This window comes from Pteropus vampyrus, unplaced genomic scaffold, assembly GCF_000151845.1.
Source record: "Pteropus vampyrus isolate Shadow unplaced genomic scaffold, Pvam_2.0 Scaffold10, whole genome shotgun sequence".
In the NCBI taxonomy this organism is placed as follows: Eukaryota; Metazoa; Chordata; class Mammalia; order Chiroptera; family Pteropodidae; genus Pteropus; species Pteropus vampyrus.
The window spans coordinates 1,438,621-1,465,554 of record NW_011888791.1 but is presented as its reverse complement, the minus strand read 5'-3'; the positions used below and the strand labels follow the sequence as shown (position 1 = coordinate 1,465,554).

Here is a 26,934-nt window from a genome sequence, read left to right as displayed (position 1 = left end):
GGAAGAAGAGAATAAGGGCCCAGACCCAGAGGTATAGAGCAAGGGACAGTGGATAGGTTTTGTGCAGAAAGCAGAGGTCTTAATCTGTCTTACCTAATTTCCAGAGGTAGGAAATCTGAGCTGCTTTGGCCTCAATGGTCCTTTTAAATCTTGAGAAACAGTTAATCAGTGGTATTCTATATCCTTCTCGGTTTGTGTCATCTGCATAACTTAACTTTCTTTATCTAATCCATTCATAAAAATGTTGACAGATCTGCAGAACACTACACTAGATGGACTCAGCTTTGACTCCACCCAACATAAATAGTCCCAAATGTTGGGATCTTTCACTCTGCTCGCACTCACCCCCATCTGGAGGCTTGGGGCAAGTGCTGGGCCAAGGCCAGTCAGACCACAGTGATCATCTCCAGTCCACAGCACCTTCCATTTTATTGTTTTATTTACAAACAGGGTGAAGTCAACTGGGAAAATCAGGGATAGGAAGTCAGTCTGGGCCATCCAAATATGGAGTGGTTCCTGGGTCAATCACCACCATGAAGGCCGCCTCCTCTACCCTTTTCCTGCCTCTTGTAAATGGCCCCTTGATTCCTCAGGGCAGCCTTGCCTGCTGCTCCTGAGCCTTTTAATGAGGGCAGATGGATCCTGGAGGGGACAGGGGTGGTACGAGGGCTGGGGCCCCCTCAGTTTGTGTAAACCTGAGTTCCGATCACACGCATGATTTCCTTCTGTATCTTGGGGTCCTGAGTATTAATGTTGGCATCGCCCACCTGACCATCCTCATATCTGCCAAAGAGAGGGTAAGTGTGAACATAAGAGGAAGAATAATACCAGAATAATGTCAACCAGTGAAACTATTTGGAGGTGTGGCCATCCCATCCCAGATGTAAAAAGCCTTTCTTGCTACTCTTTAGGGTAGAAGAGATTCAACTGATCTGGCTTCCTTTAAACAGAATGATCTATAGCCATCCCCAACCTCCAAGGGAAAAGTCCTAGGACACCTCCACTCAGATAGCCAGGGACAAGTCTCAGATAACAGAAAAAGACTCTCCCAGTAGTCACATACCAGCACACCCCACCCTCAGAGTAATTCCCAAGGTAACCTCCTAGACTTACACAAAAAAGAACCGTGTGCAGACATGGTCGGACACAGGGCACACCCAGATGTTCCCATGCTTCTGGAGGTCTTTAGATGTAATCACTGAGAAGAAGTGGGGCAGAAGTTATAAAAATAATGCTTAAGTCACAGAGTCCAGGCAGGGGAAGGAAAACGTGATGCTTCAACATCACCCTTGTTGTTGGATCACTGCCACAGGTGCACCAGAGATAAAGTTTTAGAACCCAGAAAAACAGACTGGGTGAGCTACCTACCTTCACAAAGTGCTATACAATTTAGATTCCGACTTTGCAGGAACCTTGACTGAATGGATCGGGTCTGGAAGAGAAAGACAGTAGAGCTTGACAGACTGTTATAGCTTTCCCTAGAGAGGTCGGTTAGCTGGTGATGGTTAGGGGTAGATTTCAGGGATATCCTGGACTCCCAGCTACCACCCCCCCTAAATTTTGCTTTCTCATAACCAGTCTGGATGAGTCCATAGCTTCCACCTTTACATTTTCATGTCACTGTATTTAAAGTCAGTCTCTGCTTTCATACTTATAACTGAGACCACACATGACTTTGGAAGCGTGTTCATCTTAGAATGAATGTACCTGATTCCTTCGAATGATCCTCAAACCACCCACCTCCCCACCATTGTTTCCTCATCCATCTCTGTAGCCTAAACTTATCCTAGGAGAAGAGTCTTGCCTCACTAGAGCAGAGTTAACTAATAATACCTGGGGGATGGTATTCATCCTGTTATATCTCTGGACCAGCTCATCCTTGGAGGGCATCCTGTGCTGTCCTTTTCCCATTCCTGTCACAGAACAACAAACTCGGTTCATTCACCCATCCTTTAATCAAACATTTACTCAAGTGCCTACTATGTGCTAGGCACTGAGATAGACACTTCGTGATATAGCAGTGAATAAAATAAGTAAGATATCTACCCTTACAAAATTTAGTCTGGTAGAGATTACAAGTAATTACAACACAGTACGGTAAGGGCTGTGATGGGGAGAATATAGAGCATTGTGTAAGCTAGAAGAGAAGGAGCCTAAGCTAGGCGTTTGGAGAAGGCTTCCTGGTGACAGCTAGGTTGAGAACTCTAGTATCAGAAAGAGTTACATGAAGCGGGGGCAGTGTTCTGGGTAGAGGTAACAAGATATGGGAGGCCAGGAGGTAAAAAAGCAGTATGCCTTAGTTTGTCGAGTGTAGTCAACAGCAGAGGAGTGGCAAGAGATAATGTCTAGGTGAGCTAGGATCAAGTCAAGCAGGCCTTGTAGGCCACGTTAAGGCAACTAGAGTTCATCCTGAGAACATCAGGGAATCACTAAAGGGTTCTACAGAGAAGTAACACATGAAATGAGACAGTAACAAGGGGCCCAGGAGAGTGGTGACATGAATACCTCAGATCAAATGCCACGCTGAGTGAAATGAGCGGAGAGAAAGCAGGCAGAGCCAAGTCAGATCTCTCTAGTCTCAAAGTCACATAAAACACTGTGACCAGAGTCATTCAAGAGAAGGAGAAAGTACAGCAGTTAAGTGATAAGTAATTTTCCATAGATAACCACAAGGTAACAATCTTGAAGAATCCTGATTCCTTCAGAAAGTCTTTCCAAACTTTAGGAAGTAGTGTCAATGCCCTCCAGTTTCTACTCTATCTAAATCCCAAATCCTTCATCATTCTTACTCCTCACGGAATAGCCCTGTTTATAGCCTTTATAGACTCATTCTGACTCATTCTAGATTTTTCTTAGATACAAAATAGTGCTTGTATGCCTTTACTCTCAACTCTTTTTGGCCTGTGATTAGGATTTCAGTCTCTGTACTCAGCTTTAGCACAGGCCCAGCTTTATTGGTTAGGGAAAAGTGCCTTATTCCTCCCACCCCCACCCCACTCCCACCCCCCAATGTATTTGTGTGTGTGAGAAAGATTGAAAGATGGATGAAGATGGGAAATGATGCTATCATTACAGGCCATAAGCAGGGTCGCTATCTCACCACTCCCCCTAGAACTTTCTATTATTACTAACTACTCTGTTTCATTTTTGGTTTTGTGATAGCCATGGTGCAGCAGTGGGGATGATAACCACAGGACTGACAAACTTCATTGCTCAGGCTGTCAATTCATCATGCACCTACACTAAGCCTCATGATAGATTTATGGCCTGAACGAAACTCAGGGCAATGAGAGCCTCGGGATTTGGAACTGCTAATTTCTTCCTCCTATAGGACACTTACCACCACTGTTTCTACCTTCTCCATTAGCCTTAACTAGGTTTAGCTCTTCATCCAAGCATCATGACCTTCTTAGCGTGGGTTTTTCAGTGCAAGATTATTAGTGACATTCTTGTTCAGGTTCTAACCCAGATAGGAAAACACATTCTGATTTCTATGGCTGGTCTTAGAGATGGCCCTTACGATATAAATCTTGTCCCATCCCAATCCTGTTGCACACTATCCTGCCCAAAGTGACCCAGTGATCTTCTGTCAGTTTCCTAAGACTAGACCCTGAGAATATAGTGGCTGGAATAATCTTTGGATCCTTGTTTCTGGAGTATACACTTATCACAAGTCTCTAAACAGGACTAAATAAACAGATGGAGTTTACAATCTGTTTTCACTGGCCCTCATTTTAACCTGCACACTCTGGCCAAGTCATTAGAGTTTGTGCTATTCAAATGGATGCTCTCTACACCACACCCAGAAGGGACCCAAAGCCACTAGGCTAAGGATACCCTGAGGAAGTAGAGAAAAGCAGAGCAGAATAGAGTGGAAGGGAACAGAAGATAAAGTTGGCCAAATGCTAGAGTAACTACAATAAGCTGGGTACTTGTATACATCCTGCCGTTACAGAGACTCACGTATCAGAGAGCCAGTCATTCAAGCAAAGCCTACTCTGTCAGTCCAACATAATTTTAAGAACATTGTCTTAGAAGTTAGATTTGGATTCCAGTCTTAGCTCTGCTACTCATAGCTGTGTGACCCCAAAGTCATTTAATTTCTCTGAGTATCAGCTTTCTTCCTATAAATAGAGATTGGATGAGATGATCTATAACTCTAATAGTAAAATCCTATGGTATTTTGTATCTATAATCGATAGACCTTTTAGAGGAGGATGGTTTAAGTAATTACTGTTTTTAAGCAAAGTGATGAAGAAAGATAAATCAATAGAGACTCCAGGCTTCATCTCATAGCTAAAGATATTAAGGCACTTAGTGATAAACAAAGGCCATTGAGAGAGGAGAGCTGGAGACAATAGGGAGAAAACAGACAGGAAGAAAGAATCCTGTGGGCACCAAGAGAACCGGGAGAATCTCATTATTTGGAAAACAATAAGAGCTTAATTAGAGGAAACCTCAGGCTGGAACGAAGATAAAAACCGAGGAACCTAGACAAAGAAGCCAAAAAGACTACCCCAACCCCATCCCACTTTGGACCCAGGTACTCAGAATAAGATCCTTTCACGCATTCGATATTTATTGGGCACTTACCCTGTGTGGATTCATGACACACTGTCATTTATTTAATAGGACAATGAATACCTACAGACCCAACCTGAAAACTAAATCAAAATGCTAAAATATTACTATGACTTAAATCTAACTTTGTGCTCCTACCCTATCTCAACTATCTGCTTCCCCTTGGGAGGTAACCACCATCCAGTTTTATCACACACACACACACACACACACACACACACACACACGCACACGCGCGCGCGCGCGCGTGCCTAAATGATGTTGAATTTTGCTTTTGAGCAATATAAAAAAGGCAGCATACAGGACTCTTCTGGGCTTGCCTTTTTTCACTCAACTCATCACTAAAATTTTTCCTTATTGTTAAGGGTCACGGTTGTTCACTTCCATTGCTAAATAATCCATTGTTAGAATGTATTAAAATGTATTTATCCATTCTCCTGATGGTGAGCATTTGAGTTGTTTCCAAGATTTACTGTTGCAAACAGTATCACTTTAAACACATTGTTGGGTGCACATATGCAGGAATGAAAATGCTGGGTCAAAGTGATAAGATTTCTGAGTTTTATGAAATTTAATACCAACTTGTTTTCCAAAGTGATTACACCAATTTTTATCTCCATAAACAATAAAAGAGACTCTGATTCTACAACCTCTGATTCAATCAGAAGTATTACCAGATCTAATTTTTGCCAATCCACATGAGTGCTAAATGGTAAGTCATTTTGGTCTTGATTTTACTTCTTTGATTAATAGTGGTTAAACAGCTTTTCCTATTTTTTGGTCATTTTGTCGGTGATATGCCCATTTATGTTATTTGCCTATTTTTCTATTGGGTTGTGTTTTTCTTATTGATTTGTAAGAATTTTTAAAATATACTTTTATTTCTAATCTTTCATGCTTCCATGTATTGCCAGTGTCTTCTCCTGATTTGTAGCTTGTCTTTTCACTTTTTTAAGGTGTCTTCTGAAGTTTTAATAAAGTAAAATTTAACTATCTTTTATGATTTATAGTTCCACCTTTTTCTATGCTCTGGATTTTGTATAAAACTATGCAATAATTTATTCCTTAAAAGGTTGGTTTAAGAATCACTTGAAAATTATCTGAGCTAGGTGAGCTTATGTTTGAGGCGAGTGTGTGTATAAAATTTTGAACTACTATTTCAATGTATTTTATAGTTTTAAGGCTATTTAGGCTTTCTAGTTCTTCTTAAGTCTGTTTTAAATTATATTTTTCTAAGAATATATCCATTTTGTTAACAGGAAAAGAACATCTCTAGATACATAGGCCAACAGAAGGGACTCAAGCCTTCAAATATATTCACACATAAACTCACATGCGTATATGCACTCACACAATTTATAATGACAGATTACTGCCAACACCAAAAATGTGGTATACAAAAAGCCTAGTTTCATCTCCCAGTTTTTCCCTAACACATTTCAAGGGACAAGCCCCTACAATAAATAAAACCATCCCCATGGATAAGAGGACTACCTAAGAGAAAGGGAGATAACTGGCCTCAAATTGTAAAGAATCTGAATTTCTAATGAGAGAAAATAGAGAAAAACAGACTATGTATCTATGATGGAAGAAAAGGAGACAGCACAGATCACGTATTCACAAAATGGATGCAGTGTAAATAGTCAAAGCGGCCAGAGAGTATTTCTTACCTGAATATCCAAAGGAAATACTGGAGATGGGGCTCAGGTAGATGCCTTTGCCATAGGCTGCTCCATGCAGCTTGCAGGAAAACACCAGGATGAGCAATATGAGCCTGGGCCCTCCCATGGCTGTGTATTAGGCAGCCACAAGGCTTATCCAGCCCTCTGTCCCTCCATTTACCTTCTCTCTCATTCAAATAACTCTAGGCAGCTACTCTTGAAAAGCTGATTGGCTGAAAACTGGATGCAGGTTACCCCCTTTGCCTACGAAATACTAGATACTGATGCCTTGTGGAGTGAGAAATTGCAGAGCCACTGAGTTGGTCCTTCAGAATCCATGCTTCTGTCCCCAGATCTTGGTACAGATGCAGATTCCCTCCCCGCACCCAAAAGAAGAGATGATAGAATGGGTAACCAGAAGGGACAATTACCATTCCTTGGAATCTGAAAGGGCAAAGACATGTCTCCTATATCAACTCTCTGAACTAATACTCACATAAACTGAAAAGTTCTAATAGGTTAATTTATCTAATGGTTGTAATCAACAACTCAAACTCCTGCCATTTCCCAAACCACCAAAAAACCCTGCCTGGGTTAAATATACAATAGCCACACTCATTCTACATACATATAGGTCCAACTTCCTAGGGAAGCTAGATTTGAGGATGCTGAGGCAAAAAGAGCTGAGTACTCTAGACTAGTCTTCCCTAAAACTGAGGGGTGCAGGAAGGGGGCTAGAGAGAAAGGGAAAAGGGGCACAGCCTCACCTGCAGTTTGGTGTAAGATGCATTGACCAGCCCATTGCGTAGGATCGAATGCCAGTTCTCAATGTGGGACCCACTGTAAGGCAGGATAGAATACATGTCTTCTCACAGTATGAGGTTCCCAGGAACACTTCCAAGACTGCCACTCCCACCCATTCTCACCCACATGGGACATGAAGATGGACACAGATAGACCTAGCAATGGACATGCACACGGATATAAGTCATAGCATGCAAGATGTGTATGTGGCTAACCCGTACGTCTTAATTTCTGGTCCCATCTTTTCTTCTGTGCTTTAGCTAGTCCTATCCTAAATCCTCAACTGCTGGTTCAGTATTTTTATTTGCCTAGTCTCCTACATTTCAAATTAAATTCTTCTCAAACCCAATAAAATTATCACTAACCCCAAATATGGCTTCCAGTCCTCAATTCATGTCTATTTTGAGAAAATAGTACTACCACTCCCTTTAAATTACCTTTAATATCGCTCTTTCTCGCTCTCCTCCCACAATGAGACATCAATTGCTGATTTCCTTAAAAGCAGCTTTAAAATCTATCCCCTCTAATCTGTTCCTTCAAGCATATCTTTTTTAAATATAAATGTAATTTCTCCTCAACTACATCCTAAGTAGCTAGCTTAAGAGTAAAGACTATATGTACCTTTTTATCTTCTACAGCACCTACCACAATAGAATTTAATATATATTTGTTAACTGACTGGTTGATGGACACAGATAACACAAACTCACATTCCTTAAGTGAACTTGCCCTCCCAGTGCCCTACATTATTTGTTGCCTCCCCACACCCAACTCCCGCCTCCACCCTCCTCACTGGAAGGCAAAGGTGCTGCCGTAGAGCTTCTTGGCGGTGCGGAACCGAGCCTCCTTGGCAGGAGGGCTGCTCAGCAGGAGGAATTGGTGTGAGGTGTGCATGAACTTCAGCTGCTGCCCAGGGTGGGGGTGGGGTCAGGAAAACAGAACAGAATGGGAGATCAGGAAGGGAAGGATTTGGGGATAGGGAGCAAATTAGGCTTGCGATGACCCCAAATAAGGGAAATATGCTTAGGCCCAAAGACTATTGTTGATGGACAGAGCCAACCAGGCAAGTTTAGGACCAATGTGGTTGGCTGGTTTGGACCCCCTCCCTGCCCCTCACCAGAAATTTAGTGTTTAGAGGGACAAAGGCCACTTACCCTGCTGAGAGGTAGTTTGACAATGTGTGACCTGTTGCTAGAGATGATCCTAGGATAAAGAAGAGAAAAAAAGAGAAGGATAGAATAAATGTATAGGTAGGCTGACCTGAACAAAGCAGCAGCCTTGCTGTGCCCCTGGGAGAAGAAGCAAAGATTCCAGGGCTGTCTGAATTTTGTGAAATAGCCAGGTCACTATCTGAGTATTCCTGTGGGTAGTAATACTTGTGTATAAAAATGTAAAAGGAAAGCTACTGACCAGAGACCATCTAGTTACTGCTAGTTAAACAATGGATGAAAGAGAGGGTAGGAGGGGAGCTCCTACATCTAGGGAAAGAAAAGGAACAAACAAAAGGAAGAACATACGAGGTGCTAAAAAAAAATAAGAAAGGAGGGATATGTATTAGGATGGTGACAACTTATCCTTGGGATTTAGAAATTTAGAACTAGGGCTCAGGAGCCATCCCACCTGCTTTTAGAGGAAGCCTAAAGCCTCTCAGGGATGGGGAGGAATGGATAGAAAGTTACTGTTTGGGCTGGAGAAAGAAACAAGAAACTAGAACAACCTTCCTGAAAATTCAGGGATACACTAGATTATAAGTAGGCTGAACTCAGAGGACACCGGAGAACAAAGGCATAAAACCTTGAGGGCTCAGTAAGAAAGCATTATCTCTTATGGTGGATACAGTTTGTTTTTTTTTGTGCTTTACCCATGTACTTGTGATATCATCCCAGCTGGTCTATGCCTAGTCATTCCTCATATTAATGGGGAGCATGCTGCACTGAGAAAGTACTGACAGCAAAGGCTGACTAAGAAGAGAGAGAAGAACTATGTTAGGAAAACAGAAGAGAAATCAAGATCAGGGAGGGAGGCCAGCGGGTAGAGGGCTATAGAGAATGGTGAGAATCTTTGCTAGAGGGAAAAACAAAAATGCCTCAAGGCCCTCGACAGTCTCCATCAACAGAGAAGGCCTTGAGACAGGGATAGGGGGTAGAATTGGGACAAAGGCCTCCCTGGATCCACAGAAACTTATTTGAAATGAAGAGTGTTAATTCTTACATGCAAGGGGCCCTCAAAAACCTATTGGGAAACAAGTTGAAACGTCATCTCAGAATTTGTGGGCTCCCTGCAGGATTTGAGTTCTTGTGAAGGCTAGGTATATCAATAGAACCCCAAGGAAAAGCATCCATAATACCTATAACCTCAGGAAAAAGACTGAAACCACCTCTAAGAAAAGGTACAGGTTCCATGTCTAATATCATGCCCCTGACCTTACTGTGGGAAGGGTGAACCATTCTATCCATACCACTGCAGGAGAGGATGGGCCAAGGGATCCAGCTTATCCATCTGCTTCTTGATTTCCAGATATGAGCCCTGTAAGACAACAGCCATAAGGTTATCTTCCAGGAGTGGTGGAAGCCCTCCCACTTTCCACAGACTATCAGGGCCCAGGGCAAGGCAGGCACTGAAGGCCACACAAAGGCAAGAGGAGATGGGGTTCCCACCCACAAGGAGCCCAGTCAGATCAGGAAGACTCATAAATATGAAAATGACTTAAGATGCTTACAAAACAACATGCAGGTGGGTCTCCCTCATTTTATGCAATTCCTACAGCCCTAAAAAGTTTGTTGTAAACCAAAAAATAAATACAATCAATGTCAAGAAAGAACAGGCTAAGAAATCCTGTGGTAAAACTTTACATAAAGCAGAGTTCTTCTGACAAGTAAATCATCCCTCCTTGGAGTATCTTATGTGTTAATCTGAACTGTGATATATAGGATTTGCTGAGAAGAGGCCCACCTGAAAATGAGTACAAATGAATGTCTATTCATGCAGAGATTGCAGACGAGGGGGTGGGGAAGTCTGGTGAGGGACAGCCTTGAGTCAAAGGATGGTCACTGCTCCATGTGGCTGCCCCACCCCTAGAAGGATAGAAGATGTAGGCCCCTGGGTCTATTTCCTTACCTCCAAGCCCCCCTCCTCAATCTCCCAACCCTGGGCAGATGTCATTCCCTTACTTCTCTAATTCTCTAAGAATTATGAAAAAAACATTAAATATGAACAACTTGTGAAGGAATTACCAGCAAAGGTAAAGGTTGAGACATTAGGAGTGAGAAAGAGTAAGAGAGCTAACAAAACAGAACAGGACTGGGAAGGCTAGAGAGAGAAGACTAAAGAAAACACAGTGAGCAATCTGAGTAGCATCTCTAAATCTTCACTCCATTCCCATGAATTCAAAGCAGAATAGGGCACTTGAGCAGCATAGGCAGAGAACAGGGAACAGGCAAAGGGCAGATTACCTGGGTCATCTCCCGGATGGACATCACACTATCCAGAGCTTTCTGAAGTCGCTCATAATTCTTCTTCTGTGGGGAATCAATAGGAAGAGAAGAACCAGATGAAGAAAAGTGGAGGAGAATAAGATCTGATGAAAAAGAGGGCTAATGTCTAGGCCCCAGGGAAATGTCACAGAAAGAACACAGATTTAATGTTGGACAGTTATAGAATCACATGCTAGTTCTTTTTTACCAACTGGGAATAACAGATTAAGTTACTTAACTTCCTTGAACCTCAGTATTATTGTGTGGAAATGAAGATAAAAATTCCACTATCCTCATATAGATGTTCTGAGGATTAAATAACGCATGTAAAAAACCATATAGTACATGATACATAGCAATGAGAATAATAGTGAGACACTGTTGGGTACTTGTGATGGTTAATTGTGTCAATTTGACTGCGCCACGGAGTGCCCAAACATTTGGTCGAACATTATTCTGGGTGTGTCTGTGAAGATGTTTCTAGATAAGATTAACCCTTCAATCAGTAGACTGAGTAAAGCACATTGCCCTCCCTAATTTGGGTGGGCCTCATCCAAGCAGTTGAAAACCCAAAAAGAACAAAAAGGCAGAGGAAGAGGGAACTCCTGCCTGACTTCCTAAAGCTGGGACATTGGTCTTTTTCTGCCTTTGGACTTGGATCTGGAGACCTCTGGCTTTTGGATTAGAACTTACATCACTGGCTTGTTGACTGCAGGTCCTGGGACTTCTCGGCCTTCAAAATCATATGAGCCAACTCAATAAATTTCTTTCTATATATATATCTCTCTCCTATTAGTTCTGTTGCTCTGGAGAACCCTGAGCAATGAGATACTTTACATATATTATCCCTTATTTCTATAACAATTTGCAAGGTAGACATTATTCCCTTTGTAAGAGTATGGAATCTTTCTTTCAGAAAGATTAAGTGACTTGCCTAATACCACTCAGCTGGGGAACAGCAGAGTCTCAAGTGGAATCCAAGTCAGTCTTGCTCCAGAGTCTACATTCTTCTTTCATGACATAACTGATATTAATTCTTCTCCCCTTCTTCTGATAAACTCAGTTATTTATTCTCTAAATCAGCTAAAGCTTAGGGTTCAAGAGTTCCCAAGAAACAAGTGATTCATTTCTTCTGACCCTTATTTTAAGCTGCTGTATAAACTAGAATGACAGCTCATAGTCTCCCATTATCTTTTACTGTTTCTGTTCCCCAGCCCTGACTTTCTTCCCAAACGACTTATACCTTAGGGTTAAAGGCCAGAGTCTTGGGATCAGTGGGGTCCACCACAGAAGGATAAGGCTCAAAGATGATGCTCTTCCTAGGGGACTCCAAAGCTGCCCTACACATTGCCACCAGCAGATCCACAACCTTCGGGAAAAGGAGAGAAAGGGGGCAGAAGATAAATGATTTCCCAGTGCTATGAGTCACACAGTATCCAGCATAGGTCTACCTTCTGGAGTCTCAGCATGTTTCTCTGCTGTTCTTTTTAAAAGCAAATATTTATGGTTTTTAATTAGAAAATATAAACTCATTCTAAAAATTCAAGTTACAGTGATTTAAAAAGATAAAAACCACCCCCCATCCCAAACAAATCTCATTTCTCAGAAGTACCTATTTTGTTAAGTGTAATGTATATCTTTCCAGATAGTTTTCCTGTGGAAATATTTTATTATATAAGCAATTAAAAAAAGAATTGTCCTATACATACTATTGTTTTCTTAATTTTGTATCCATAAATAATACCTGTATAGTATTTCTGCTGTAAGATATGCCATAATTTCTTTAATTGGACTGCCTACAGATGGAGTTGTATCCTTTTTTTTTTTACTATTGCGAACAACACTGTCATGAATATCCTTACATATGAAAAGCATTTCTGGAGGTTAAGTTCCAAGGAGTGAAAGTGGTAGGTTCCCCAGCCTTTTTTTATCCCAGTTTCCTTATAGCTTTTCCCTCTCCCATACCTCTGCTCCAGTGGCCACCTCCTCTGCAGCTCCAGACATGACTCCCAGTGTATAGAAGGAGAAAACGCACAGTTCACGAGTACAGACAGCTGGCTGAATGGACATATTAAACAGTCAGTGGTGGGGAAGGGTGTGAAACAAGAAAGTGTTGTAGCAAGAGAGGGCAAATCGTGACCTCAGATGTTAGAATGAGATAGGAATTTGGGGCCCTCTAGTCAGGAGAAAACTATAAATAAGTGAAGTCTTAATTAAAATGCCTTACTGACAAGTTTGAGAATTAATGTTGTCTCTTCCATGAAACCTTCTATGATCTCCTTAGATAGTTAGATGCTCTCTCTTCTGAGTTTCCACAACACTGCTCATATCTCTTCTATACACTTATAGTCAAGTGTCTGTCTACCCACCTAGACTTGAAAGTCCTTAAGGACAGTATCATATCCAATCACTTTGGTCAATATCTGATTCCAATTTTTAAATGTTGGGTGGGGATTATATCTTCAAAAATAATCACATATACTCATCTTTCCAAACAAGACTGCTGAGATTTGTTTTGAGAAAAACAATTATTTTGAGAGTCTCAGGGAGTATGGACAGAACTCTGCCTTTACCAGAGACCCAGGAAGAGAGGAATAAAGGCGAGATGCAGAGTGAAGGGGCCTTGGCTAAGGGTCCAAGGAAGAGGATCACAGAGCAGGGGCCATACCTTGAGCATGGACCCGTTCTGGAAGACATGCTGCTCATCACACACCACACAGTACTCATTCAGTGTTGGAATCCTCTGCTCTGCATACTTCATGATCTGGAGAGAGAAGATATTCTAGTCTTTTGGAAGTACAGACACATATGGGGAAAATTCAGAGATTCTTTTCCAGCTACTCTCCACCCTCCCAGCCCTGGGCCTAAGATAGAATCTCTTCTTGAGTCCTGCTCTTAGTTAAACTGATGATGGCCTGACTTTAAAAGCTAAAACTATATATTAGAATAAAAATAAGACCAGCCATGGTAAGACCTGGGTTAAGATTCTCCTTGTCACTACTTAATATCATATAACTTTGGGAAAGCCAGTTAACCTGAGCCTTGGTTTCTTCATTTATAAAGTGAGACATTCTCCTCAATGAGATATTCAGAGTAATGAGATGATTTCTGTGAAGGTATTTTATAAACATTAACAGGTATTAATCAAACTATTAACATTAGTTGTGGTAATTACAGATTGTCTCTCTGGGACAGGTGAGTACTGAGTTCATGATAAGACGGCAGCGGGGCCTGAGAAGCCATTTCGACTACCTAGAACAATCACCCCATCCACTGGTCACAATCACAGATATAACTCTGTGCTGGGAAGAGGACAAAAATCCAGAGTTCATGCAGCAATATCCTAAAGTATTTTTTTAAACACTCTGTCTTAACATGGCTTTTTCAGCCAGGTAGTTTGTATATTAATCAAGTTGTTCCCATTTCACATACTCTGGGGCTGGTAAAGAGATATGCAAGGGCTTTTATTCATTCACATTTACTGAATGCCTATGATGTACCCAGCTCAGTGAAAGGTCTCCTTGATTATACAATAATATAAAAGATTGTCTTCTCAGACTCTATACTGCAATAGGGAAGATGCGGTATGTATACAAATTAATTACAATTCAAGGCAGGATATGGTATGTGACACACAGATGCCACATAAAACAAAAAACATCATGGGTTGGCTCCATAGTGTAGTGATTAGCACATCTGCTTTACATGCAAAAGGTCCTGGGTTCACGCCCCAGGTGGAGCCATAGACCATATACCCTGGGTGTGCCAGGCCCCGGGTACACGCCGTGAGCGGGTGGGAGTGGATGCCCCACCTTCAGAGATCCAATTCTTAAGGGGAAATGGAAACATCCATAGGTCAGGGGTGGAAGTGGGGAGGGAGAATTAAAGAAGAGGAAAAAAAAAAAGCATCATAAAAATTCAGTGAGAAAAGACATCACTTCCATGTAATTCATACAGTTGGAGTAACGGAGATTTTATAGGAAAAGTGACACTGAGCCTTGACTGTAATTGGCACATATAGAAAGGAAGGCCAGTGGAGGGAATGACATAAACAAAGGTAACAGAGATCAAAAGTGAAAGCACGTCCAAGGAATAAAAAGATTTAAAAAAGAAGAAATTACCAGTAGTGGCTGAGCAATGAAAGAAGTCTGCAAGAAAAACTGGACTACTTGAGCAAGGATGGTGGAAATCGTAAAGAAATTAGTGTCATTTCCTTTCTCATCTTGATACCCTGACACTTAAGATTTGCAGTGCATCATTTGGCACTTGGTCATAAATGGTCTGTAAGTATTGTCTTCCAAGTAATGCTGAAAGCTTCTTGAGTTACCATTCTTGAAATAGTAACTATACCTTCTTTTCTCCTATACACATATTTAGTATAGTTCTGGGAGGAGGGCAACTCAGGAAACATTTAACTGACTGAGGAGCTGGGAGATGTTAGGGGATCAAATGCGTCAGAAAACAGGGGAAAAGCTTTGGAATGAAGTTTTGGATTTGATTTACCTGGACGAGAAATCCATATTCCAGAGTGGGGATATTCTTGCAGTGACCACTGACCTGATGAGAGTAAAAAAACAGACCTCATAAGCCTCCTATGAAGCAGGCGCCTAGATAGCCCTCACACCCTTAACCTGGATTCTCCTAAAATAGCTAAGCCCTATCTCCGATCAGCCTAAGTAATCCCAAAGCTGGAGAGACCTTTAGACATTTCTGCCAAAGGTTCTTGAAAAGGGCTCACCTGTCATTAACCTTCTTCAAGGTAGGTAGAAGAGACTGATACAGCAGTTGACTGCCAAGTCCTAATCACAACCTAATAAAATTATGTGACATCTTATTGGGATGTCTAACCCCAGACTCTCTGCTTCATGGCCTACTATAACATAAGCTTGCCAAACAATTTAGATATGTTTTCAGCTATTAAAAAAATATGTTCCATTCTATTCACTCCTGGTACATGCCCAGGTTTGATTTATGATGCCTAAAAAACCATAATGCCACCCATTTTGAGAAACTGTACTCCCACAATTCCATTCCCACCCACCTGACACCCAAGTCAAACCCTCCCCAGCCCATGTACCAAAGCAGAGGTCTGTGCTGGGGGAGGGAGGCCCACGTGCTGGGGGCACAGGAGACCTGCCTGGGGACTGGGAGGATAGCCAAACACCTCCACTTTGGGGTTCTTCACGGTGCAGGAGATGGAACGGTTCATGAGGCGTCCAACCCGAAGCTCGGGTACAGCAAGTTTGCCTTTCAGCATGGAGTCCTGTATAACAGGGAAACTGGGAGACCTGGGAGAGCAAGAAGTGACAAAACTGGGGATTCAGTTGAGCCGTAGAAGAGGTTTGGAAACAAGTAGGTCCTAGGTCAAGATGAGTGAAGTGACCTAAGCCAAGGAGGAACTCACATATGAAGAGAGTTCCACTGGATCTAAACACTGTTAAACAAGTAGATCACACATCTGACTTGATTTTCATGTCACTATCTGTGTGTTTTTCTGATTGGAAGATAAAGGGTAGGCAGAGGCAAAGCCTGGGTCACTCTCTGTGGCATCTAGGCTAGGTATGGAATGATCCTTGGAAGAGATCCCTGTTTTACTTTGTGTGTGTGTGTGTGTGTGTGTGTGTTTGTGTGTGTGTGTTTACACACTTATGATTGAGTGCTAAACACAGTACTAGGAAAGAAGTATTTTCATCCCAGAGAGCCTGATGTCTGACTGTCAATAACAGTGCCTGGGAAGCAACAAATCTGGGTCTGTATTTGCCTTTGGGAAGATCAGAAAGCACAGGAAGTGGGGGATGTAGTCCTGGGGCCAGAAAATGGAGCCAATATTTTTAGAACTAGATAATAAATCAATATACCCTAGCATAAGAGCAATGAGATGATGCCTGTTCTCTGACTTTGCCTCCTTAGGAGAGGGAATAAGGATGAGGGTCAAATAAAGGAAAGATGGAGAGAATAGCATATATTTCTCCAAATGTATACCATGAGTTAGGTATTGTGTTTTACCTAAAGCACAAGGTATGACTATTAGGGTCAGAAGTAGAAGGAAAAAGACACATAAAGGACAGGACTGTGTGGGTGGTGTTAGTAGTTAAAGGTACAAAATTCAGAGGACCTAGGGAGAGGACAGAATAGATAAATTTAGGTAATCAAGAAGGTAGGGTGGGCACTTAGACAAGACTAAAGTGATTAGAGATGATCAGCTCCTGGGGGAGTACTTACTTGGGGATGGGAGAGAAGATGCTGAGGCCAGCTCGGAACTTCTTGATGGTACCACTTGCCTTGAACCAACTGTGCCTCTTCTCCTGCTGGGTCTTCAAGAAATCGTTGCTGAGATGTTTCCATTGTTGGGATGTGAACATACCCAGGATCCTAAGGAATCAAAACAAACAGGCTCAGGAAAACTCAGGCAAGAGAATAAGTCAAGAAATAGGATTACGAAAGGCACCTAATCTAAAATTCAGACCCAGGGACACCAAAGCTAGTTGTGGTAAGGAAATGTGTCCGAACACCCCCTCCTCCCGTATGACCTTAGCACATGGAAATGTACCTCTTTACCCTGGAGGGTAAATGCTCACTCCTATTATCTAGTCTACTGGACCAAAAAACTTCTGAGATGCTTTGCCTTTAAAGGGAAATCTCAAAGGTGAGCCTTCAAAAGTTGTGAACCTTGGAATTTATTGCCAAGAATGACTATACTGTAGCAGGATAGAGGTACCACCCTTTGCATTGGGAATAGCGAAGAAAAGGACTAAGGACATGACAGGTACTGACATTATTACGTGAAAAATCACATCCCAAATTTATGGTTTCTGACTTTAGTTGGGCCCTCAACTAGTCTCGTCAATCCTTTCATTTGATTTTAATCAATTCTCCTTAGCATTACTCTATTATTCGAAATCTTTACCATCTTCTTTAAGCAATTTCACCTATAACCAATTAACTCTCTCCCTTCTTAACAGAAAAAACTGAAGTCATCAGATATCGGCCTCTTTAATATTCCAACCCTACTACAAAATGTATTTCCATTTCCACCCTTACCTCATCCCTCCATTCTCTGGAGACAAGGTAACCCTCCTATTAAGGATCAATTCTTTTATTTGTGTTCTGGATCTCAGCTCCTTCTTGCCTCTTTAGGGATACTAATCCGTCAATCATGCTCCTCTCCTGTCAAATCCTTTCCCAAAGTCTACAAAAAGTTTCACACTGCTGCCCCTCAGTTTAGCTACCTCTCCCGCTTCCCCTCCTATCCTCATCTAAGTTACTCGATCCATACTGATTATTTCTATTTTGTCGCCAACCACTCACTTCTCAATATATTCTACCCTTGCCACCCCACTGCAATTATTCTCACCTCGATGGTAAATCCAACAGAAATTCCTAAATTTTGCTCTTACTTATCCTCTCTGGCATCTGGCCCTCCTTGTAGAAACTCTTATCCTTGTCTTCTATGACATTATTCTCTTCTCATTCTTCTCTAACTTCTCTGACCTCCCTTCAGTGTTTCTTCTTCCTCTGCCTACGCTGCTAATTTCTTGGGTATTCTGTCTGAGTGTTAAAGGGTGTTTTGTCTTTGATCCTATTTTCTTTTCACTCTATCATGCTCTCTCTTAGCAATCTCATATTCTACACTGGTTGTAATTTCCACCCATACACTGATATATATCTTCAACCCTAATGTTTTCTATAAGTACCAAATCTTCATATTAAGCATCTCCACTTGAATATACCAAGGTCACCTCTAAACGACATGTTTAAAATAAAACTAATTATCTATCCTCATCCCACAAACCTGCCTCTCTTCTTAAATCCCTATTTAAACTGGTGGTATTACAATTTATGCAGACATCTAGGATGGAAACCCAGGAGTAACTTTCCACTATTCCTTGGCTTATGACCATATGCAACATATCCAAGCCAATTTTCAAGTCTTATTGATTTTATACCCCATAAATCTCTGTAGTCTATCATCTCTAATTTTCACCTATAGTCACACTTTGGTTCAGGCCCTCATCTCACGTCTGGTCTTTTATGAAAGCCTCCTACTCAGCTAGCTCTGGTCTCTAATCTCACTCCCTCCTACTTAATACAATGCTACCAGAATGATTTTTCTAAAGCTAAAAAGACCACATCCTTCCTTTTCCTAAAGCCCTTCAACGCTCCCACTGTCTACAATATAAGCACTCAAGACCCTCTCTGATTTGAACCTCTTCCTATTTCTCTAGCTTCAGTTCCTACCACTTTTCTCTTGCATTTTATTAGCAATATTTAACTACTTGAAGCTTCCTGCATACATGCTGCTTCACATGACTATGACCTAGCAAATGTTATTCATTCTCAGAGTCTGTCTACATGGGCAACTCTTATCCATCCTTGAAAACCATTAATCATCTCCCATTCATTCAGAGCCCTTCATCTGCCCCCAGAATAGGCCACTCCTTCTTCTGTGTTCCTTCAAAAACTCCCATATTCACTTGTATTAGAACATGTATCCACTGGACTCTTTTCGGAACTTCACTGAGAGTAAAATCTAGTTCAGCTCTCTTTGTATACCAAATACTTAGCAAGTTCAACATATTTAATATACTTAAACTGTCTAGCTCCTACAGACTCACTGTGAGGAAACTACAAGAGGAAATGTGAAGAGCATGGCTCTAATTCCAGGATTGTACTGTTCCTTAGATACTAAGTACTGATGAGCCTCTCCTCTTACCTCCAAGAAGTCTCAATGCCAGATACCCCAGAACCACAGGCTCCTCTGCCTAATCATAAATTTGGCTCTGCAAATTTATTTTAGTCTTTCTTGGGCATATCTCAGAAAGACATTTTTGGAAGGAAACATCCCATCCAAAGGTCTGCCTGTCCATCCACATATGTCCATTTCTCTTTCCCTCATATGTCCATAACCAGAAATATCAAAGTTCTTACTTTTTCAACTGAAGACCCAGCCCAAACCCTTCCTTATTTGATGGCTGGAAAACCTCAATTGATGGTTCTGCAAAGAGAAAAGAAAGCTCCTAGTACGTACACATCTCTATCCTCCTGGGAATTCAAAGCCCCAGGTTCAGTGGACTAGCTTCCTTGACCCTAAAGGTATCTTAAACAGTAATAGAGAAGGAAAACATCTGTGGCAGAGGGGAAATTCTGGGAGCTGCCTGGCCAACTTCAAATGTCTTCGACTTCTATGAGGAAGTTAAAGGGAAGGGGAAGAATAAGTAATACCCAGAGAAAACAATTTCATTAACCAAGAAGGATTTGAGGGGACTGCTATCAGGTAACCAGTAATGAAGACACCAATGAGAAGAGACTGAAAGCCCCGACCAATGGCCTGCAGATTACACCCAAGGGTCTTGTTTCTAGCTTTTCTCTGTCTTGCTTAATTTAGGACTTTGCATTAAATCAGACTCAGAGAACCCATTTGCCCAAAGTCACGGCCTTTACCTGGTCCATCAAGGTACTGGGAGAGAGAAAATCGCAGCCTCAACACAATAGGTTCTGTCCGAAGGACTTTCCAGGCTGTAGAGACTTCCTCCTAAAAGAGTACGGGAAATAGTTTCCAGTTTAGTAACAGAGAGGAATGGACTTGGAGTCTTTCCTGTATGATACGCACATGCACAAGACAGTACACACCACTGTCTTCTGATGGCCTAGGAAAGACAGGGATGAAGAATATGTGTTCCAAATACAGCAGTCAGGAACATGACTGCTGGCCTCCATGACAAAATCCACAAGTCCAGCTAGACATGTTGTTGGCAGGTACTAGTACCACTTACATCGAGGAAGCTGATGTTGATGTGTAGGTCAATGTCCACGTCATCGATAGTTCCATATTCTCTATAGAGATACAGGTGACCACAAGTGAGATTCATTAAGGGAGAAAAGAAGGGAACAGATGCTGAGGTGGAGGGAGAACTGAGCCTGGGGCCAGGGAGAGGGAAAGGTAGAGGTACTTCTGTATATAGACTCTTGGCTACAGTTTCTAGGCCTACATGATCAGGGCCTTCTCCAGTTCAGAAGCCTCTTCTTACCTCAAAGGTGAAACTATCAGCCTAGAGGGATCAAGGATAAAAGGGAATTTCTAAGGAAAGCAGCTGTATTTCCCTATTTACTCCTGTCAGCCAAGCTTAAGTACTTTGAGCAATTCTATCACTAAGCTGGTAAGTTATCAATGCCCACAGACTCCCTATCATAAAAAGAAAAACCCTCTAGCATTTTAATAGTTCAGAAAGAAATAGCTTGCTCCCCTGCCACCTCTGAAGTAGAGTCCCACCTGATGGATACAGAGTTCTCACTGTAGATCTCTTTCACGGCTTCAATGTCTGCATCAAGCTGTGGGTGTCGATACAGGTCAGCTGCACAACTCCCCTGAATCAGCAGCAAAAACAGTTGGGAGAGTGGAAGAAGACAGATTGGGAGAGAGGTGAAAAATAAAAAGAACTTGAAGAAACACCAGGAATAGGAAAATCAAACAACAGCAGTACATATAAGCAAAAAGCTGCATACATGAAGGGACTCTTGGTGGTGGCCCTTGCTGGGGATTTCACTGACAGACAAGTCTGCCCCATTACCACTCTAAGAAGTTTCAGTAGTCCAACTACAGGCAGCTTTGCCTAAGTTCATATCCTTAAGTTTCCAGCTTTTCCTCTCAGACCTTGACCAGGACACTTCAGGTGTCCCTTCTATGAGAACTCAGAATAGACTGAATATAGCATTTAACTGAGTGGTCCTGTCGGAAGAGTCCAACATTCTTGCTCAGGCTAATGCCCTGGATAGTGATAGCATTAAGCAATCACTGGCAGGATAATTTTTTAAAAATTTGACCCTATGATTAAAATGACTCCACTGGCTAATTAAGGAAGAGCCAGAAAATAATTATATCCAACTAAGAACATAAGGGTAGCCTCCATGTACAGAGGATGTAGTTTACTCTGAAAGGTAATGAGTCCCAGGAAAGAGCAAGGCTCTATCATCTTTGAAAAGATAATGTTCAGACCACATCAACATTATATCTCTGGTCCGGAATAATCTCTTTCACTCCTGATGTATCCAGAGAGTACACATTTTGACTGTCCAACATGGATCTTAGATGTAATCTCACCTGAACTCCATAGAGAAACTCCTCTGATTCATTATCTCCCTCTGAATCATCATCATTCCAGAACTGGCCTTTGATGTCCTAGTAATGAGAAATAAGGATACAACCCTTTGCTGGTCCCTGTTAACCCATGAAATGAAGTAGAATGATAGGACTGGAAACAGATCTTCACAAAGAATGGGAAGTTCCCTGGGATAGCATAAGTGAGGCCCTAATCCCTTCATTCCCTTCACCTTGCCCTTTGGGAGCATCTCCTTCTTCCTGATCTGGTCATATCCATGGCCTAGTTCTGACTTGGTGGGATGGGGAAAAACAGTAGGGAATTTTGGCCTTCTTAAGTGTCAAGTATGACTGAGGGCCTGGTAGGCAATGAGGGAAGAATGCAGAAGAATTCAATGTCAAGGCTGGTTCCTAGGCATATCTAGGTTCTAGTATAAGCTGGCCTCCTCTAGAATCATCTAGGGACTCAAGGCAGCTCCAAAGCATATCTAAGCTCTCTTGTTTTATCACTCCCTTTATATCCCTTTCTTTCCCAAGAAAATTCACCTATATACACACCAAGTAATATTGTTTCCATGCCTTCTCCTTCCTTCAACTTCATATAGCCACTATACCTTCCAAAAGGGAAAATAGCCAGGAAAAGGTGAGGTGGGCGCTTTGTCCCTTCTACCCTCGATGGTCAGTTGCAGGGGTGGGCAGTCAGTTCTCACCATTGGATCAGTGGGTCACACACACTCCCAGGTCAGTGCTAGGCAGCACCCCTCCATACCACCAGCTGAAGCCAGGCCAACGAGATGGGCATTTAGGAGGCCCCAAAGGCAGACAAGGAAGGGGAGTGATATCAGGAGCTGACTGGAGATCTGCTGAGGATGGCAGGCTCTGCGGTTGTGGTGATAACAAGTCACTGTCCTGTGGAAAGTAGACAACAATTGGTTTCGTCACACTTAAAAGCTAGGTGGTATATATAGAAGCACACATTTACGAAGTCACTTTTATTATACACATATACAGACATCTGTACATAAAGAAACATACTTGTAAGCATGTATGCACACTTGTATACATAATTCTTCAAAGATAATGAACCATGAAAGCACTATAGAAACATAAGGCACTACTGTTCCATTCAAGCTAAAGAGTTGGGATTGGGACAAGTCTCCACTCTAGTTCATAATATTGTATCAATCCTGAAGCAAAAAGTGATGGTGGCAGGACCAAACGCTTATGCTACTCTGTCATGTCAGTTCATTTAGTACATTCCTCACAGTACCAACTCCCATCAGAATGATATTCTTTTGGGAGTTTTTACCCCTAGTTTCTTCCCCAAATTGAGTCACTATTTCTTATTCAACAACAGTATCACAATAAGCCTTTATATGATAATCACAGCTAACTTAAAGAGCCCTCAACAACACTGAACATTCTCTGGTAGACATGGTCTGAGTTGTCATGGCCAAAATAATGCCCTGGACTCAATTTGGAACCTACTCTGCAAAGAAAAATGCAGTAATGATCCCAACGAATGCTCAGGAAAAAAACAAACCCCTAGTCCTTTCACAAAAGCGACTTCACTGTTCTAGCTGCATATATCTCAGTCTCACCCACTCCAACCTTAAACAGAGTTGTTCTTGGTCTCTAATATGGTTCTGTTGAACCTTAAGTTTCTAGATCTCTGGTTTTCAAGTGGGCTTTGTAGATCAGCAGCATCAATTATCACCAGGGAATGTTAAAAATGTAAACTCACAGACCCATACTGAGACCTAATGAATTAGAAACTCCAGAGATGGGGTCCAGTAATGTGTTTTAGCAAGCCCACCAAGTTATTCTGATACACAGTAAAATTTGAGAACTACTGTTCTAAATCCTTGTGTGTTCAAAGGGCCTGTAGTCTGTTTCTCAGATACCTAAACTTAAGCCTGGCAACAGATCCAGGATGGGGACATAAGGCACAATGCCAGGTCAAATAGCATAGCAGTGCCCCAGCTGACAGTGCTGCCTGACCCATCAAAATATGCAGAAGCAAACTGCAAGTGAAGTTCTTAGAGATGAAATAGCTGACATGAGATTTGCTTTAAATACTGTTCTAGTAGCAAAAAAAAAAAGATGGTGGGAGGAGAAGAGATAGACGAAATAAATATGGCAAAATGCTGACTACTGCTGAAGCTGAGTAATGGGTACATGAGGGTTTCTTGTAGTCTTTACCTTTGCGTATAGTTGTAAATTTTCGTTTTTTTTTTTAAATGCCTACAGCATCTGGTATTCCTAGGTGGTCTCCCATCCAAGTACTAACCAGGCCCAACCCTGCTTAGCTTCCGAGATTAGACAAGATCGGGCACGTACAGGGTGGCATGGCCGAAGATTATAAATTTTCATTATAAAAAGTTTTTTAAAAAATCAGAGACTATTCTTGGACTCTTGCAGGGGCTCTCCCTAAAAAGTCGATTCTAAATGTGATCGGGAAGATTACCTGAGACTCCACAACTGCCTATTTGCTACTCCTCAAACATAACAAGCATATTCCCACCACAGAGCCTTTGTCCCTATTGTTCTCCCTTCTTGGAATGCTTTTCACCCAGATATCTACAAGGCTTGTTCCTTCACTCTTTCAGATCTCTGCTCTAAGGTCACCTTGACCATCTATATAAAATAGCAAAACCCCAACACATACCTACTAGCACTATGCATCGCCCTTCCCCGCTTTATTTTTCTCATAGTACTTATCACATTCTGACATACAGAAAGTTTGTTTATTGTGTTTATCTCCAACCAGAAAGTAAACTCTGTGTTGGCATAGGCTTTGACTTTTTTTATTGCCTAAATTGTCAGCCCCTTAATACACAGTTATTAAATGAGGGAATGAATGAACTGTCCACTAGATACCTAAGCCAAAGGGCAGATACATATAAGAACCTCCATGCATCTACATATAGACAAAACCATACAGAAATGAATTTAAAAAGGAAGGTTCCATTCACCTTCAAGAGCAGCTGAGAACCAGAATATGAAGATCTGGGGGCTGAGTTTCTGAGACTTGAAAATAAACAGTCAGGTGCTGATCTGGGTGATCACATAGGAACAAAGAGGGAGGCACTAATGTCCAGCCTAGGCTGTCTTGGGCTGGGTGGTAGGATGATGGCAGCAGAGGCCAGAAGTATCGACTTTCTCGAGGTCTTTGTCACTGTAGAAGTCAATAAATAGCCTCTCTCCAAGGGCCGTTGCTGCTTGGTTTCTGCTGTTACCACAAGGGAAAAAAAGGTAATTCAGAGGGAATTTTTCTTGTCCAGGGAAGAGACAATTCAGACACAACCATATTTTTCAAACCAGGCTGTTTCAGTAAAAGGGACTCCCACCTTCTACTCAATGCCCATTTCTCTGAAGAGATGGAGAATGAATTTAAAAGAGGAAGAGTAGGGAAAAGGGGAGTGATGTCATAGAATTCACAGAATCACAGACTTTTTCAAGAGGAATAAGCCTGAAAGATGACCTATTTCAAAGTTTTCATATTATACCTACAATACACAGGTGTACGGAGGTCAAGCAACTTGCTTAGTATAGTGAGACTGAAACTTAAGCACATTTGACAGGTCCTAATAACATCTAATCTTCATGTGATATGGTTACAGCTAATTAACGAGTTGTTAATGAAGCAAAAAAGACCTGACTTATCTAAACGAGATAAAGGAAGGAACCTTTCAAGAGAAGATAGGCCAAATACAGACTGTGAAGGGTGTCGTTCAGTTCAACGTTTAGTTTGGATGGCAGCTAACACAGAACGCTTTATGAATTTTCGTAGGAATAGCCAAATGTAAATAAGCCTCAAGTCTGGATCACAAAAGTCTTTCTCCAGGTCCACAGGCGCTTCTCTGTGTGGCAACTTTATATCGGGTCAAAGATCTCAACATCTAAACTCTGAGTTTGACTCCCGGCTTTGCGGTCCTTGAAAAGGGGGTTATTCTGCTCCATATCAAGAGCTCCTTTCTCTAAAAGACCAGGCCACTGAACAAAGAGTGCGGGGGAGAATCCAGAGAGGGGCGATTCTCGCAGGCTAGCGCTATCTCGGGTATCCAGTGGAGGAAGAGGACCGGGTTTGCCCCCAAAACACTGGCTACCACCCGCCCTTCCAGGACAGGCCCCGAGGCCTCCCTTGGGGGAGTAGTTAGAGCTCTTCTCTGGTTTCCTCCGGAGACCCCAAAGACACCCAACACCTGCCTCCCGGGGAAGAAGCTCTGTGCCCAATCTGTGTCGCCAGCAGCCCGGCCTTGAGCGAAGCCTGTCTGGCTCCTGGAGACCACTCGGTTCAAGACCCTTCACTTCATCCACCCCAGCCGGTTCCCTTCCCGCGGCTCGGCCGCCCCGCCCCGTCCCCGTGCCGACGGCCTCAGAGGCTGGCCTCGCGAGTACTCACGGCGACCCCGGGCCGCGCGCGGCCGCCGCTGAGGGTACGAGCGGCCCGGGACGCCCCGCGGGGGCGGAGCGGTAGGCCAAGGGGCGGGGGCCGGGCCGGCCGGGCGGGCGAGGTCGCGCTCCCCCACGCCTCGTCGTTCCGTCACGGGCGCGCTGACCCACTCTGCGCACGCGCGCGCGGCGATGCCGTGGCCACGTGGCCCGCTCGGAACCAACCGCCACGCGGCCTGCCCCGGGCGCGCTTTCGCCCCCCCTCGCGTACGTCCCCGCCGACGCCAGGCTCTGGGCGTCTGCGCGGTGGTGGCTGGTTAGGAGGGGGAGCGGAGCGGGGGTGGCACCTGCGCCTTGGGTCGGGGCGTGTGCGTGGAGAAACAAAAGGGGCTCTGAGGGTTCTCAGAGGGCCCTCAGAAATACATTGTTGGCATTTGGCGCCCCGTGTGGTTGGGAGGAATGCGTAGGGAAGGCAGTCCCCAGCTACCGTTCTGCATTAGCGGCCAGGCCTGCAGATGGAGCTTCTAAGACTCTGCTGCTTCTAAGACTGTGGTTTGCAGTGGGAGTCAAACACCTCAGGGGTCTTTTAATTCTTAAGTTTAATACATTTACTCCCCTGGCAGCTGTAGTGAGCTGGAAAGCACGCTGACCAATTCAGACAAGGGCTGTGAAGGAAAGGGGTGACATAGTAGACCTGACAAGCTCAGGGAGCTAGCAGCAGGCCTAGCAAGCTCATTGACAGAAAGTAACCACGCAGGATGGTCTGTTCATAAATTTTTAACTGGGCAGGTCATGGCAGGTAGTCAGGTCCCAGGCCTACAGCCTCCTCCGCAAAGGTCAGTCTTTACCATCAATAATTCCTATCCATTGTTCTTATGCATCCAGGATAACATACCCTTGAAATGTCAAGGTAATTTTTATTTTC

The 26,934-nt window shown here is 42.8% G+C and overlaps 1 protein-coding gene and 1 pseudogene across 7 annotated transcripts; both read right to left on the bottom strand.

Annotated features, from left to right (window-relative positions):
- Positions 1–405: 405 nt before the first annotated feature.
- PARP6 (poly(ADP-ribose) polymerase family member 6) lies at positions 406–26,197 on the bottom strand. 7 transcript variants are annotated; one of them, XM_011375636.2, is made up of 24 exons: positions 26,020–26,197; positions 24,590–24,846; positions 22,325–22,523; positions 21,618–21,695; positions 20,790–20,884; positions 20,293–20,353; positions 19,961–20,051; positions 19,448–19,514; positions 16,742–16,891; positions 15,597–15,807; positions 15,023–15,076; positions 13,188–13,283; positions 12,485–12,577; positions 11,763–11,888; positions 10,499–10,564; positions 9,505–9,572; positions 8,201–8,249; positions 7,840–7,952; positions 7,010–7,082; positions 6,252–6,321; positions 1,834–1,913; positions 1,369–1,432; positions 1,114–1,198; positions 406–783 (listed from the first exon to the last, which is right to left on the bottom strand). In XM_011375636.2, the coding sequence occupies exons 3-24, from the start codon at positions 22,325–22,327 to the stop codon at positions 681–683; spliced, it is 1,896 nt and encodes a 631-aa protein (XP_011373938.1). In that variant the 5' UTR covers positions 22,328–22,523; positions 24,590–24,846; positions 26,020–26,197; the 3' UTR covers positions 406–680. The 7 variants fall into 7 exon arrangements, 5 of the variants coding, with proteins under 5 accessions (XP_011373938.1, XP_011373955.1, XP_023377645.1 ...); XM_011375653.2 differs by having other exon boundaries at positions 24,590–24,843; XM_023521877.1 differs by having other exon boundaries at positions 7,840–7,949; positions 15,657–15,807; positions 24,590–24,843; positions 26,020–26,195.
- Positions 23,856–23,974, bottom strand: LOC111731147 (annotated as a pseudogene).
- Positions 26,198–26,934: the final 737 nt, after the last annotated feature.